This window comes from Octopus bimaculoides, chromosome 25 (assembly GCF_001194135.2).
Source record: "Octopus bimaculoides isolate UCB-OBI-ISO-001 chromosome 25, ASM119413v2, whole genome shotgun sequence".
Taxonomy (NCBI): domain Eukaryota; kingdom Metazoa; phylum Mollusca; class Cephalopoda; order Octopoda; family Octopodidae; genus Octopus; species Octopus bimaculoides.
The window spans coordinates 7,497,091-7,510,312 of record NC_069005.1 but is presented as its reverse complement, the minus strand read 5'-3'; the positions used below and the strand labels follow the sequence as shown (position 1 = coordinate 7,510,312).

Here is a 13,222-nt window from a genome sequence, read left to right as displayed (position 1 = left end):
CCACCTATATGAATATACATCACATGGAAGGCAGCGAGCTGGCAGAAACGTTAACACGCCGGGTGAAATGCTTAGCGGTATTTCGCCTGCTGTTACGTTCTGAGTTCAAATTCCGCCGAGGTCGACTTTGCTTTCATCCTTTCGGGGTCGATAAATTAAGTACCAGTTACTCACTGGGGGGGGCGATGTAATCGGCTTAATCCCTTTGTCTGTCCTTGTTTGTCCCTTCTATGTTTAGCCCCTTGTGGGCAATAAAGAAATAACAAATATACACCACATAATTCCAATGTTTGTTTTCACCGAGTATGAGCAAGAGGGTGGGTCCCTCTCACACAGTGTGCTGTCCATCAACAGAGTCCTTTATTATCTTGGGCGAAGTTTAACAGGTTTGGATCTGCCTTCACCACTTCATCACAAACTCTCATGTTTCCCTCTCACACAGGTTCCATTGACTTTGACCACATCACACTTCATACATATCATACAATGAACCATGTGCTCAAAATGTACTCAAAATGACAGAAGAGAAAGGACATCCGAGTACCAACTTCTTGCAAGACCACTTGATAATTGTGTGCTAAATGCATTCAAAATATCAATAATTCGGTTTTTTTTTCTCTTGTTATTATTCAAATGTTATGTGCCTCATGTTGATGGCAATGTAGCCTCATTCCGCTTGGATAATACAATTACAATGCAACACAAGGCAGGAGAGGAATGCTGATCAAAACATTGAGTCTGAAATATCTCGTTCAGTGTATTACATCAACACACACACACACAAATAGGCGGCGTGCTGGCAGAAACGTTAGCACGCCGGGCGAAATGCTTAGCGGTATTTCGTCTGCCGCTACGTTCTGAGTTCAAATTCCGCCGAGGTCCACTTTGCCTTTCATCCTTTCAGGGTCGATTAAATAAGTACCAGTTACGCACTGGGGTCGATATAATCGACTTAATCCGTTTGTCTGTACTTGTTTCTCCCCTCTGTGTGTAGCCCCTTGTGGGTAGTAAAGAAATAACACACACACATATGTGTATTTTCTTTTATTCTTTATTTTTTGTTTCAGTCATTTGAATCCAGCCATGCTGGAGCACTACCTTTAGTCGAACAAATTGACCCCAGGACTTATTCGTTTATTTTTTTTTACTTGTTTCAGTCATCTGACTGCGGCCATGCTGGAGCACCACCTCTAGTCGAACAAATCAACCCCAGGACTTATTCTTTGTAAGCCTAGTACTTATTCTATCGGTCTCTTTTGCCAAACTGCTAAATTACAGCATTGGTCATCAAGTGATGGTGGAGGGACAAACACAGACACACAAACATATACATACACACACACACACATATATGATGGGCTTCTTTCAGAGTCACAAAGCTTTGGTCAGCTCAAGGCTTTAGTAGAAGACACTTGCCCAAGGTACCACACAGTGGCACTGAACCCGGAACCATGCAGTTGGGAAGCAAGCTTCTTACCACAAAGCCACTCTTGTGCCTATATATATCATCATCGTTTAACGTCTATTTTCCATGCTGGCATGGGTTGGACGGTTTGACTGCGGTCTGGAGAACCAGCAGCTGCACCAGGCACCAATCTGATTTGGCAATGTTTCCACAGCTGGATCCCCTTCCTAACACCAACTACTCCGAGAGCATAGTGGGTGCTTATGTGTCACCGGCACAGGAGCCAGTCAGACAGGCCTGGCAACGATCACATTCGGATGGTGCTTTTTAAATGTCATCAGCATGGGAGCCAGTCAGGAGGTACTGGCATCGGCCACGATGGTTCAATATGATATATTTAAAAAATTTTTAAATGGATTAATGAATATCAAACTGACCCTGCTTTAGATGTGTATTAATTTGAACCTGTTAAATTACAACTTAGTTCTTTACTTTTCATTGTTCATTTTTACATTATTTCAAACATATATTTAAAACTGTCTCCAGAAAACTACAAAATACAGAAACCTAGGACACTTCCGGTCCCAAGTTTGTCAGATAATCTGTCTGGTTCTGTACTAACAATGACAACAACAACAACAAGCTTCATTGATACCTACCTGAATAGTCACCTGAGCTTCTGATTCCAATGATTGAATCTAAAAGAATAAGTGGTCTTTTCAAAACATTCGCAAGTCCAAAAATATGAATATTCCTCAATCCGAGGGGTTCACCGTCAAGGGGAACAAAGTTTGGTTCACACTCAGCAATGATTTCCTGCCACTCAAGGGGATGAATGAAGTCTTCAAAATGCATTTTATAAACTTCCAGCTTTTCTAGAAAGTGACAGCGAAGGTTTTCTCGGAGGGCATGCCAAAACAGTTCTCTGCCAATCAGGGCCCGAGAGATAGCATAGACCAGGCAGTGGCCGTCTCCGTCAGTGTGAATGGGGACTAGTCTTTCTTCGTTGTCATTTGCAGCTTTGATAATACTCAGTGTTTCGCTGAGGTAAGTGAGACTTCCAGAGCAGTCAGTACCATAATATGGTATGTTCAAATGGGCAGGGTCAATGTGAAATGCATGGGAGCTGAGACGGCTGCAATTGAACGTGTTTCCATGACCCATTTCACTTAACAGTTTTGCCTTCTGTGTATTCCTGTCCAACCCATACTGTGTGAAAAGGGGAGACAGTAGCTTACATACGTAATTGGAAATACCCATGACTTTCGTCTCCTCGGTGCGTTTCTCCTGAAGCATTGGTCGAAGGAATTTCAAAACTTCACTTAAATCGGAAACCTTCCTAACATCTTTTAATGTGTGCTTTTCGTGAAACTGACCACATAACAGGCATTCAACTGTCTCGCTGGACTCGTCAAAGAAAAGGCTGGCCCTACACTGATCATCAGGACAAAATGCAGTGAGTACTTTCTCTTGATCTTCTGTCCATGTCCCCATCTTGAGTTCTGGTGAAATGAAAACTGTAAAAGAGAGACAGAAAAATAAATAAAATTTCAAATAATGGGAGAGAGAGAGAGAGAGAGAGAGATAAAACTTCAATTAATTACAGAGAATTTTCCAGCATACAAGTTAAATTTTGCAGACCAAAATTTACTGTCAAAAAAAAAAAAAAAAAAAAAAAAGAAATAGGTAGAATGATTTATACATCAAGACAATTTTGGAAGGCCAAAAATTCCATATGAAATACAGCAGGATTTGGAAAGATAATGATGATGCTTGGATGTTTACATTATATTACTATGTTGACTTGTATGCCAGAGAATACAGTAAAAGCTAATTAGATATATATATATAAAAAGAGAGAGGGAGAAGAGAGCCAGATACACGCACATGCACACATAACATCAATTAATTATAAATAAAAGAAATGAGAGAGAGAAAGGGATTAGGAGAGTGTAAAACCCATTTCGAAGCCTAAAAATTGTACAGATTTCGTTTGATTAGAAACAAGGCCAAAAGCTGTCAAGATCAGATAAAGTTGATTGAAACTGATAGTAGAGTGGTAGTGAAATTATTATTACCAACTGGTCTGATAATGTAGGAAATAATATTCACCTAGCCAAAACTGAACTCACTACACTGAGACTATCAAATTACGCAGAAAAGAAAATGTTTGAATGTACGTAAGACTTCAAATGGCAGTGGTTAATACAAAGAAACATTCAGAGCATGAAGCAGATACGAGATTGGTCCGCAACCTTTTCAGGTACGTCAGTGTGTTGTAAACAGTCTGAGAGGCATGGCTGTGTAGTTGGGTTTTTCCTTAACAACTATTTGGTTTTGAGTTCAATCCCATTCCGTGGCACCTTCCTTGATTGAAATGTTTTATAGTCTAGGCCTCGGTTGGCCAATACACTGAGAAGTAGAGGTAATATTTATCTCCATTTAAACTTTAGTGTGGTAGTTACCATGACAGAAACTCATATATTGGTTTCTTGGAGCAAAATGCACATCCATGTTTAAGTAGAAATATACATTACCGTTTGGTATTAATACTGCCTCTATCACTAATAATCTTTACTCTTTTACTTGTTTCATTCATTTGACTGCGGCCATGCTGGAGCACCGCATTTAGTCGAGCAAATCAACCCCAGGACTTATTCTTTGGAAGCCTAGTACTTATTCTATTGGGCTCTTTTGCCGAACCGCTAAATTACGGGGACGTAAACACACCAGCATCGGTTGTCCAGCGATGGTGGGGGGACAAACACAGACACACAAACATATACACTAACATACATATATATATATATATATATATATATATATATACGACGGGCTTCTTTCAGTTTCCGTCTACCAAATCCACTCACAAGGCTTTGGTCGGCCCGAGGCTATAGTAGAAGACACTTGCCCAAGGTGCCACGCAGTGAAACTGAACCCAGAACCATGTGTTTGGTAAGCAAGCTACTTACCACACAACCAGATAGTGAGCAGAACTTCCTCAATTGACACCCTAATCTCTTAATAAAGGACATGCTGGATAATGTAGGTCCCTTAAGTACAAAACTTCTGTTGGGTCCAGGGGCGTAGCTAGGGTAAATGGCACCCAGGGTACACATCAAAATTGCCTCCCTACACACACATACACCACCAAAAAGCAGCGCATGCATTTTGTGAGGTCAAGACCCCCCATTCTGTCTAGTGGTTGATAAGCAAAACAAACCGTGACTGAAAAGACTAAAAAATTTTTTTTTAGTGGCTTAATTAGAAAATGATCTCGGCCAAAATTGCACCCCTTCAAAGTGGTGCCCAGGGCATGTGCCCTGCTTGTCCCACCCTAACTACACCCCTGGTTGGGTTACACCTGGATTGCTTTGATTATAAGTCAGGACTGATCTGGAGTTAAACAGCAGCACCAAACTCATACTTCTATTAAACTACTAAGGCTGTTGGTGTCTTTAGCCTCTTGCTTGAAAAAAAATTCAAATCTAAATATATGCTACTAGAAATATAATCAGGGCTTAGTTCTTAGTCTATTCCTATTCATCATAATCCTCCAAGCCATAACAGGGGAATTGAAAACTGGATGCCTGTGGGAACTACTATATGCTGATGACCTCACTCTTATTGTAGGAACTGGAGAAGAAATTGTATGGAAGCAAAACTTGGAATCAAAGGGCCTTAAAATCAATCTAGCGAAGACCAAAGTCGTTAGCAAGAAAGTAGATAAGACTCTCTTTCCATCAGGTAAACGGCCCTGCTCAATATGTAGGAAAGGAGTGGGAAGTAATTCCATTCACTGAACCCAGTGTATCTCCTCTTCAGCAGCACACCTGTTATTGCCCTCATCCTTGATCACTTTCACTGTCTCTCTCTGGGTAACCATGTATCTCCTCTTCAGCAGCACACCTGTTTCTGCCCTCATTCTTGGTCACTCTCTCTCCCTCCTCTTCTGATGCTCTTTCCGCTCGCTAGGTAACCACATATAACCTTTACAGTATGCAGTATCAGTACAATCAGTGAAATTGTACTGCCACATGGTGTGTCTTTATTTTGCAGTGCTTCTCTCGGTTTGTTGATTTTTGCAATGACCGAAACAGAGAAACAGCGTGCGTCTGTGAAATTCTGTTTTTTGCTAGGGAAATCCATGGCCAAAGCAGTTGTCATTCTTCAAACAGCTTATAAGGACACTGCCATGAACAAAACACAAGTTTACGAGTAGTTTCCACACTTTAGGAATGGTCACTTATTGCTTGAAGACCAACGTCATTCAGGGCGTCCATCGACCTCCCGAACAAATGAAAACATCATGAAAATTCATGAACTGATCTTGGCGATCCATCACCAAACAATTGAAGAACTTGTTGATACGACTGGTGTGTCCTGGAGCTCCTGCCAATGAATTTTGAGAGAGAAATTGCGAATGAAAAGAATTGCAGCAAAATTTGTGCCTCACTTGCTCACAGAAGATCAAAAGCAGTCACAACTGAATGCGTGTTGCGAACTGAAAGAGCAGCTGCAAGTTAAACCGGAACTTTTTTCGAAGGTCATTACTTTGCAAGAATTCCACCACTGCTTTGAACCATGGAAAATGCGTCTAGAGCAATGCATTGCTTCAAATGGAGAATATTTTGAAGGTGAGAAAAGTGTAAACATGTAAAACTAAGTGAATAAAATGATATTGCAAAATTCTGTTTCTTTTGTGTACCCCCTTGTGTGTGTGTGTGTGTGTATATATATATATATATATATATATATATATAAATGGGTTTTCCTATCCTCTTAATACTCAGACATGAAAACAATATAAAGATTTATAACCAGTTGGACTGGTTTTCTTTCACCTTTCAACTTTTTTTCTAACTCTGACTGAGCCAAACTCATGCGTTAAGAAAGAACATAATGGACAACATACTCCATGTTATACTGGGTTTATGTCACACCGGATTACTCAGAGTTGTACTTTGTGTTTAAAACCAACCTTTTACCTGTTTCAGTCATTAGACAACGGCCATCCTGGAGCACCACCATGAAAAACTTTTAGTTGAATAAATCAACTCTAGTAATTTTTTTTTTTAAGTCTAGTTTTTTTCTATTGATCTCTTTTGCTGAATCACTAAGTTACAGGTTGTCAAGTGGTGGTAAGGGACACACACACATATATATGATGGACTTATTTCAGTTTCTGCCTACCAAATCTACTCACAAGTCCTTGGTCAGCCTGAAGCTATAGTAGAAGACACTTTCCCAAATTGCCACGCAATGGGACTGAACCCAGAAACATGTGACTGGGAAGCAAGCTTCTTACCACACAACCATGCCTGTGTCTATAAAGAATTCAGGTTCTAATGTGTAGAAAGAAAATGTAATTAGTAACCAAAGAAAAATAGAAGTACAGGATCAATATGACCATCATAAAATATATTAGGTGCTACTCCAACATGGCAACAGTCCAACAACAGAGTATATATATTGGGTCATCCCATAAAAAATGTGGTTTTTTTTATACTTCTTTTATTTTTCAAAATTAAGATAAAGTTCTTTTTTAATTTAAAATATACTCTCCTTCATTTTCTAGAATGCTCTTCTATCTATCTGCTAGACTTGCAAGGCCCCTTTTCCAAAATTCACTTCTCCGTGATGAAAAATACTCCTCCAATAACTGTTCTGACCTCATCTACAGAATTTATATTTTTTCCGTCCAAATGACTTTGAAGACTGTAGAATAAATGATAATCAGATGGGACAATGTCTGCAGAATATGGTGAGTGGGGCATCGTTTTCCGTTCAAACTGCTCCAGCCTTTTGAATGTCATAATCGCTGTATGTGGCCGAGCATTATCCTGATGGAAGAACACCTTTCATCTTGAAACCAAAGATGGTCGTTTTTCTTCTAGCGTTGACTCAAGCCGCTCATAGTAGATGTCCTTTGTTGTCGTTTGGTTTGGGTTTAAAAGTTTAAAGCAGACTAAACCTTTCATATCCCACCAAACAGATAACAACACTTTACGTGGGTGAAAGCCTTCTTTAGCCTGGGGTGCTGGTGTTTCTCCTTTCGCTACCCACTGTCTTCGGCGCTTGACATTTTTTTACAGAACCCATTTCTCATCACCAGTCACTATTCAGTCCAAAAAAGATTCATTCGTGAGATGTGGCAGCAAAGAAAAGCACACATTCACTCTCTGCGTGCGATTAGACTTGGAAAGTTTGTGAGGAACCCATTGACCCAATTTGCTGACTTTTCTGATGGCATGCAGGTGTCGATGAATGGTTGAATGACCAAATCTAAGCTTCTGTGCTAGTTCCTCAACAGCTAGAATGGGATTTTGTTCCATACTCCCTGGGAGTTCATGGTACAAAACTCATTGTCATTGCTCTGATTTGGTCGCCAATGCCCTGTATTTAGTTCAAAATGCAGTAAAAACAGGGGTGTCAGTGGGGCCCCAATTAAGCAGGCCTTAAAAAAATAGACCCTCTTAAAACATTCCCTGCGATTGGGGGAGTTGCTGGTTTGAGTTTCGTTGACCTTGCACCAATGGTCTAGGAGGAATTAATGAACATAAAAACGTAATGGACAGAGAAACATCACTCAAATTTATAATAGGATATATCGAGCGAGATCATTGCCAGTGCCCCTGGACTGGCTTGTGCGGGTGGCACATAAAAGACACCATTTCGAGCATGGCCGTTGCCAGTATCGCCTGACTGGCCTTCGTGCAGGTGACACGTAAAAGCACCTACTACACTCTCTGAGTGGTTGGCGTTAGGAAGGGCATCCAGCTGTAGAAACTCTGCCAAATTTAGATTGGAGCCTGGTGTTGCCATCCGGTTTCACCAGTCCTCAGTCAAGTCGTCCAACCCATGCTAGCATGGAAAGCGGACGTTAAACGATGATGATGATGATGATACGTTAAATGGTCAGTGTTATTTCTTATTTGCTTCTATCTAGAAATCAAAGGAAATGACTACTATTCCCTTCAAACTTTGCATTTTGTGACCTGGACACCAATGTCTTGAAACTGATCTACTTTCCATTACATTTCAGACAGATTCAGTGCTGAGTTGCTTGACGTTAACCACTTGAGCATGTTCCTCAGCAGCTGACAATATGTGCATCTCTGATCATGAGCAGGAGTAGTGGGGGAGCATCATAGCCATGTGCTGAGAGGGACTCTTTTGGGGTTTGAATAAACGTAACAAAAGCAAAATCTGAAGGAAATATTAGCCATTTTTCATACTTTCTAGGGGGTAAGCAAATAGGAAACAACAGTTGCTACCCAAGGACAAAAATCGTGTTATATAATGTAATTAAAGACCTTCCACTCATAACCCTCACATCTTAGTTTTTCAGATGTAGTGTATCTTGGACTAAATTATCTGATGTGCCCTTTTCTTTCATTTAGACAGAACGGCAAGGTCTGGCTGCTATTTCCCCACGTTACAACTCATTGGTTAGAAAATGGCAACAATTGTAGTAGTTGTCACGTAACTCCAGGTTAGTCCTACCTGGTCAAGCAAACCTATGATTAAAGGTGTAACAGCCATGACCATCATCATCATTTAACGTCCGTTCCCCATGCTGGCATGGGTTAAATGATTTGAATGGAGCTGGTTAGCCAGAGAGCTGCACCAGGCTCCAGTCAGATTTTTGGCCATTTTTGTCAAGTAAGGTGCTGGTGTGGCTTTGTGGTAAGAAGCTTCCTTCCCAACCACATGATTCTAGGTTCAGTCCCACTGCGTGTCACCTTGGACAAGTGTCTTCTACAATAGCCTTGATCTGACCAAGCCTTGTGAGTGAATTTGGTAGCCAGAAACTGAAATAAGTCCGTGTTTGTGTGTTTCTGTCGGTGTTTATCAACCCCACCGTTTGACAACCGGTGTTAGTGTGTTTACATCCCCGTAATCTATTGACAGATAGAATAAGTCCCCTCTATGTTTATCCCCCTGTAGGCAATAAAGGAATAAGAATAAGTACCAGGATTTTTTTTTAAATATGTACTGGGGTCGTTTCATTCGACTAAGAATTCTTCAAGGTGGTGACCCAGCATAACTGTAGTCTAATGGCTGAAACTAGTAAAAGACAAAAGATAGTAAAAAGAAACTTTTGGCTACAATTTCTAAGTCAAACGACCACGCCGAACCTCTCCTATTATTGTTATGTAAACACAGTTTAACCCCCGGCATCTAGTAAACTTATTATGCAGGGCAATCTTAGCACCATTATAAGCCCCCGGACAAATCAATGCACTGAGCCCTAGAGGTATTTATTTATAGACAGCTAACCTCATACACAGATCAGAACTGGACCCCTAGATATGTGAGGGGCTCCGAACAACTGCCCAGTGTGCACGTGTCATAAGACGACACTGCTATTATGTTCAGAAGGGGGTTCTAGCCATTCCTTTCTTGTAAGGAGTTTGTCAAGTCTACACGACCTGATAAGTTTTTCACCGTTTTAAGAAGAGACAGGGTCTCTTGATCTGAGGAAAATACTGACTACTACTTTTAGCACGTCGAACAACATCAGAAGAAAATGGCTCGGTAAACGTGTCGTTGATGCTGAATACAATAAAAGTAGTTCAAAATTTAAAAGAAAATACATCTGAATAAATGAATAAAATCAGTGGAAATTTCCAGACGGGAGAAAGAAATTACGGTAGAGACGGACTATATGTAATCTGAACCCCCCCCCCACCCTTATTAATTAATTTTTTTTACGGAATCCCATGTTTTAGGTTATGGAGATACCGATTCTGAAAAAAAAAATTTTGAAAAATTTCAATTCCCCCCCCCCACCATGCAGGCTATTTACATGCTAGAAATAACAGCCAAATCTCACAAAACTAGTGTTAGGGTTAGGTTTAGGGTTAGGGATTCCGTAAAAAAAAAATAAGGGGGGAAAGGTTCAGATTACATATAGTCCATCTGGACCGAAATTACGTCAGTTGTAAAAACATGATTACATTTTAAATGGTTTTGGATTCGGAGAGGAAAAGGAGGAGAGAGAGTGATTGCAAAACCTACCCACGCCCATCTTTGTCCAAAACTGATCCCTAGTGATATGAAGCCGTTCAACAGGGGCTAGTTTTGTTACCTCAAAAATTTTATCGCGTGTGTGTGCACGTGCATCGATACACGTGAGAGTGCGTATACGCACATACAAATGTATATTTACATGCACACAGAATGCTATATATATACACATATATGTAATCATCAAATTCAATAGACACAAAAATGTACAGGATGTATGTAATATCTATCTATCTATATGCATATACTATGATTTATTGGTTATTATTTATATATCCTATCTGCTGCGTACACACACACACAGATATATATGTATGTGTGTGTATATATATATATATATATAATGATTCTCTCAGCATATCGGATGGATTAATTAGAGTAATGATGCAGATGACGAAGGCGAAAAAGCAGAAATTAAATATAGAGTATACAACAAAGATAAGGAATAGCAAAATTAAAAGCATCTACATAAAAATATACATACATGAACGTATATAAATAGTCATAAAATGCATCAATTCAATTTGGGTATTAACTTGTTGTTTATGCAATATATACGTATAAACATTTATGCAAGATCTATACAGATATATATATATGTATGTATATATATATATAAACGTTATATAATATCCGTATATGTAAATACATATATATATGTAAATATTTATATATATATACATGCATGTATATTTACACACATATATATACATGCAGATATAGTCACATACAATAAATTCATGCATATATATTTCATATATCTTTGAACAAAATACTTATATATATATATACACGTACAAGGAAACACAGATAGATATACATATATATTATATAGACATGCAGAACAATTACGTGTATGTGTACGTACACAAACACAGATAGACATCCATGCAAAATAATTACATGTGTGTATATGTATGCGTTTATATATATATATATATATACATATATATATATAATGCATATTACAAAGACGAAATTTAAAAACTAGAAGTATAAAAACGTGTTTCACCTGAGGTAAAAAATACAAATATTTAGCTGTATATCTTTATATTATTCGGAGAGAGAGAAAGAGAGACCCCAAACTAAGAAATGCAAGGAATTAAAAAGTAGAAATTGTTGTCACCTCGACGCTCCGTCTCTTCCTTAAAAAAAAAAGGTGAAAAACCAGGACCGCATTGTTTACATTTATCACAATTTTTTTTTTTCGCCTGCGCAAATTTTTGTTTCTTTCTATATAGAAAAATCACACAAAAAAATCCTCATTTCTGAAAATTATGAATAGATTAATTAAATTAGACTACATTACTGGCTGTGGTGTTTATTTTATGTGGCTGTTTTATTATTAGCCATTCGCCAACATTGCAGCTATTAACTTCCTAACAACATTTCTTTTCAGTACCGGACCTCTTATCCGGCTTCCAGAAATCCGCAACCGTCAGATATCCGGAATACTGTGTACTATACTTCATCCTGTATTGAGTACACATACCCTGTTTTTTTTAAAGTTATTTAATTTATATACGATGTATTAAAAATAATTCTTTTTATGTGGATTCATAAACATTAAATGTAGTCTGCTTTGGAAGTGTATAAATTTATACCTGTATCTGTTAAATAAAATCATGTTCCATCATTTAATTTTCATCTTATAAAAATTAATACTGTGTCTATGGTACAGTGTGATATATTTTCAGAATTTTAAATGGCTTAATAAATATCAAACTGACCGTGCTTTGGAATTGTACTGATTTGAACGTTAAAGACAATTTAGTTCTTTTACTTTTTACAGTTTATTCGGATCTTCAATCCATTTCTTACGACCACTTGAAGTTCAAATTTTCATCAGAATTTTTGTCAAATTTTCAACAACTTTTTTTTTCAATTTTTCAACAATTTTTTTTTTTCACATTTTCTACTCATGGAACTTCTTTATTACTAATTTCAAGAAAAAAAAAATGAATGCAGTCTTTGTCATCAGCAAGCATTTGTTTTTTTTAAACACTTCAAAACCCGTTTATTTTAATAAGATCTGGACTGAGAATTGTCTCCAGAAAACCGGAAAAAAAAAATTCAGAAATCCGGGACACTTCCGGTCCTCAGGCTTGCCGGATAATTGATCTTATTCTATATACCCACCTCCTCCTCCTCTTTCTGCTCCTCCTTCTCCTTCTCCTCTTTCTCTCTCTCACTCACTCACACACACGCACACGCACACACACAAGCGCGACGATGTTGAGACTCTGTTAAACATGGCTACTGACGAGAAAAGACCCAAGAAGGGCATTCTCAAAAATTCTTCAAGTTTTGATAAACCTGACCAAACTCCGTAAGTTCCTATCCTTATTTTTTTCCACATATATTTCAATTCAATTTCTTTTCTTCAACGATGTGACTTCTATTTTATTTTTTTTCACCTTTCTAATTAAACATACATACACACACACACAAACAAACAATTCTGTTTCATTCTGACGAGTTTACGATATTTATTTTAGCAATCATGCTAAATATACAATATTTTAATGATATTTTTTGTCTCTTTCTCTTCTGACATTTCTCTATCTCAGAGAGATTGTTGTTTTTTTTTACCTATTTATAATTTCATTCATACATAGGATGCCCTTATACGAAGATGTATTTAAAACCCACGAAAAAAAATCCAGCCGTGGTACCTTGATGGTATTTCATCGATCAGAAAGAAATTTTGTGTTTTTTCCTCGTTCCTTCTTTCGATCAGGGCCGATCTTCGGAATGTTTTTTTTTTCCCCCTTCTTCTTTACC

The 13,222-nt window shown here is 38.3% G+C and overlaps 1 protein-coding gene and 1 long non-coding RNA gene across 3 annotated transcripts in view; one reads left to right on the top strand and one right to left on the bottom strand.

Annotated features, from left to right (window-relative positions):
- LOC106878886 (deubiquitinating protein VCPIP1) overlaps positions 1–11,694 on the bottom strand; it is a 33,596-nt gene extending 21,902 nt beyond the window's left edge. The window contains exons 1-2 of one of the 2 annotated variants that reach the window (XM_052976676.1): positions 11,565–11,694; positions 2,065–2,922 (exon numbers count right to left, since the gene is read on the bottom strand). In XM_052976676.1, coding sequence (XP_052832636.1) covers positions 2,065–2,899 — 835 coding nt within the window. In that variant the 5' untranslated portion in view covers positions 2,900–2,922; positions 11,565–11,694. Of the gene's footprint in view, positions 1–2,064; positions 2,923–11,450 lie in introns of both variants that reach the window. The other variant, XM_052976675.1, reaches the window with a different exon arrangement.
- Positions 11,695–12,562: 868 nt separating this feature from the next.
- Positions 12,563–13,222, top strand: part of LOC128250795 (uncharacterized) — a 22,714-nt gene continuing 22,054 nt past the window's right edge. Inside the window, exon 1 of the long non-coding RNA XR_008266779.1 lies at positions 12,563–12,767. This is a non-coding gene — a long non-coding RNA (uncharacterized LOC128250795). The remainder of the gene's footprint in view (positions 12,768–13,222) is intronic.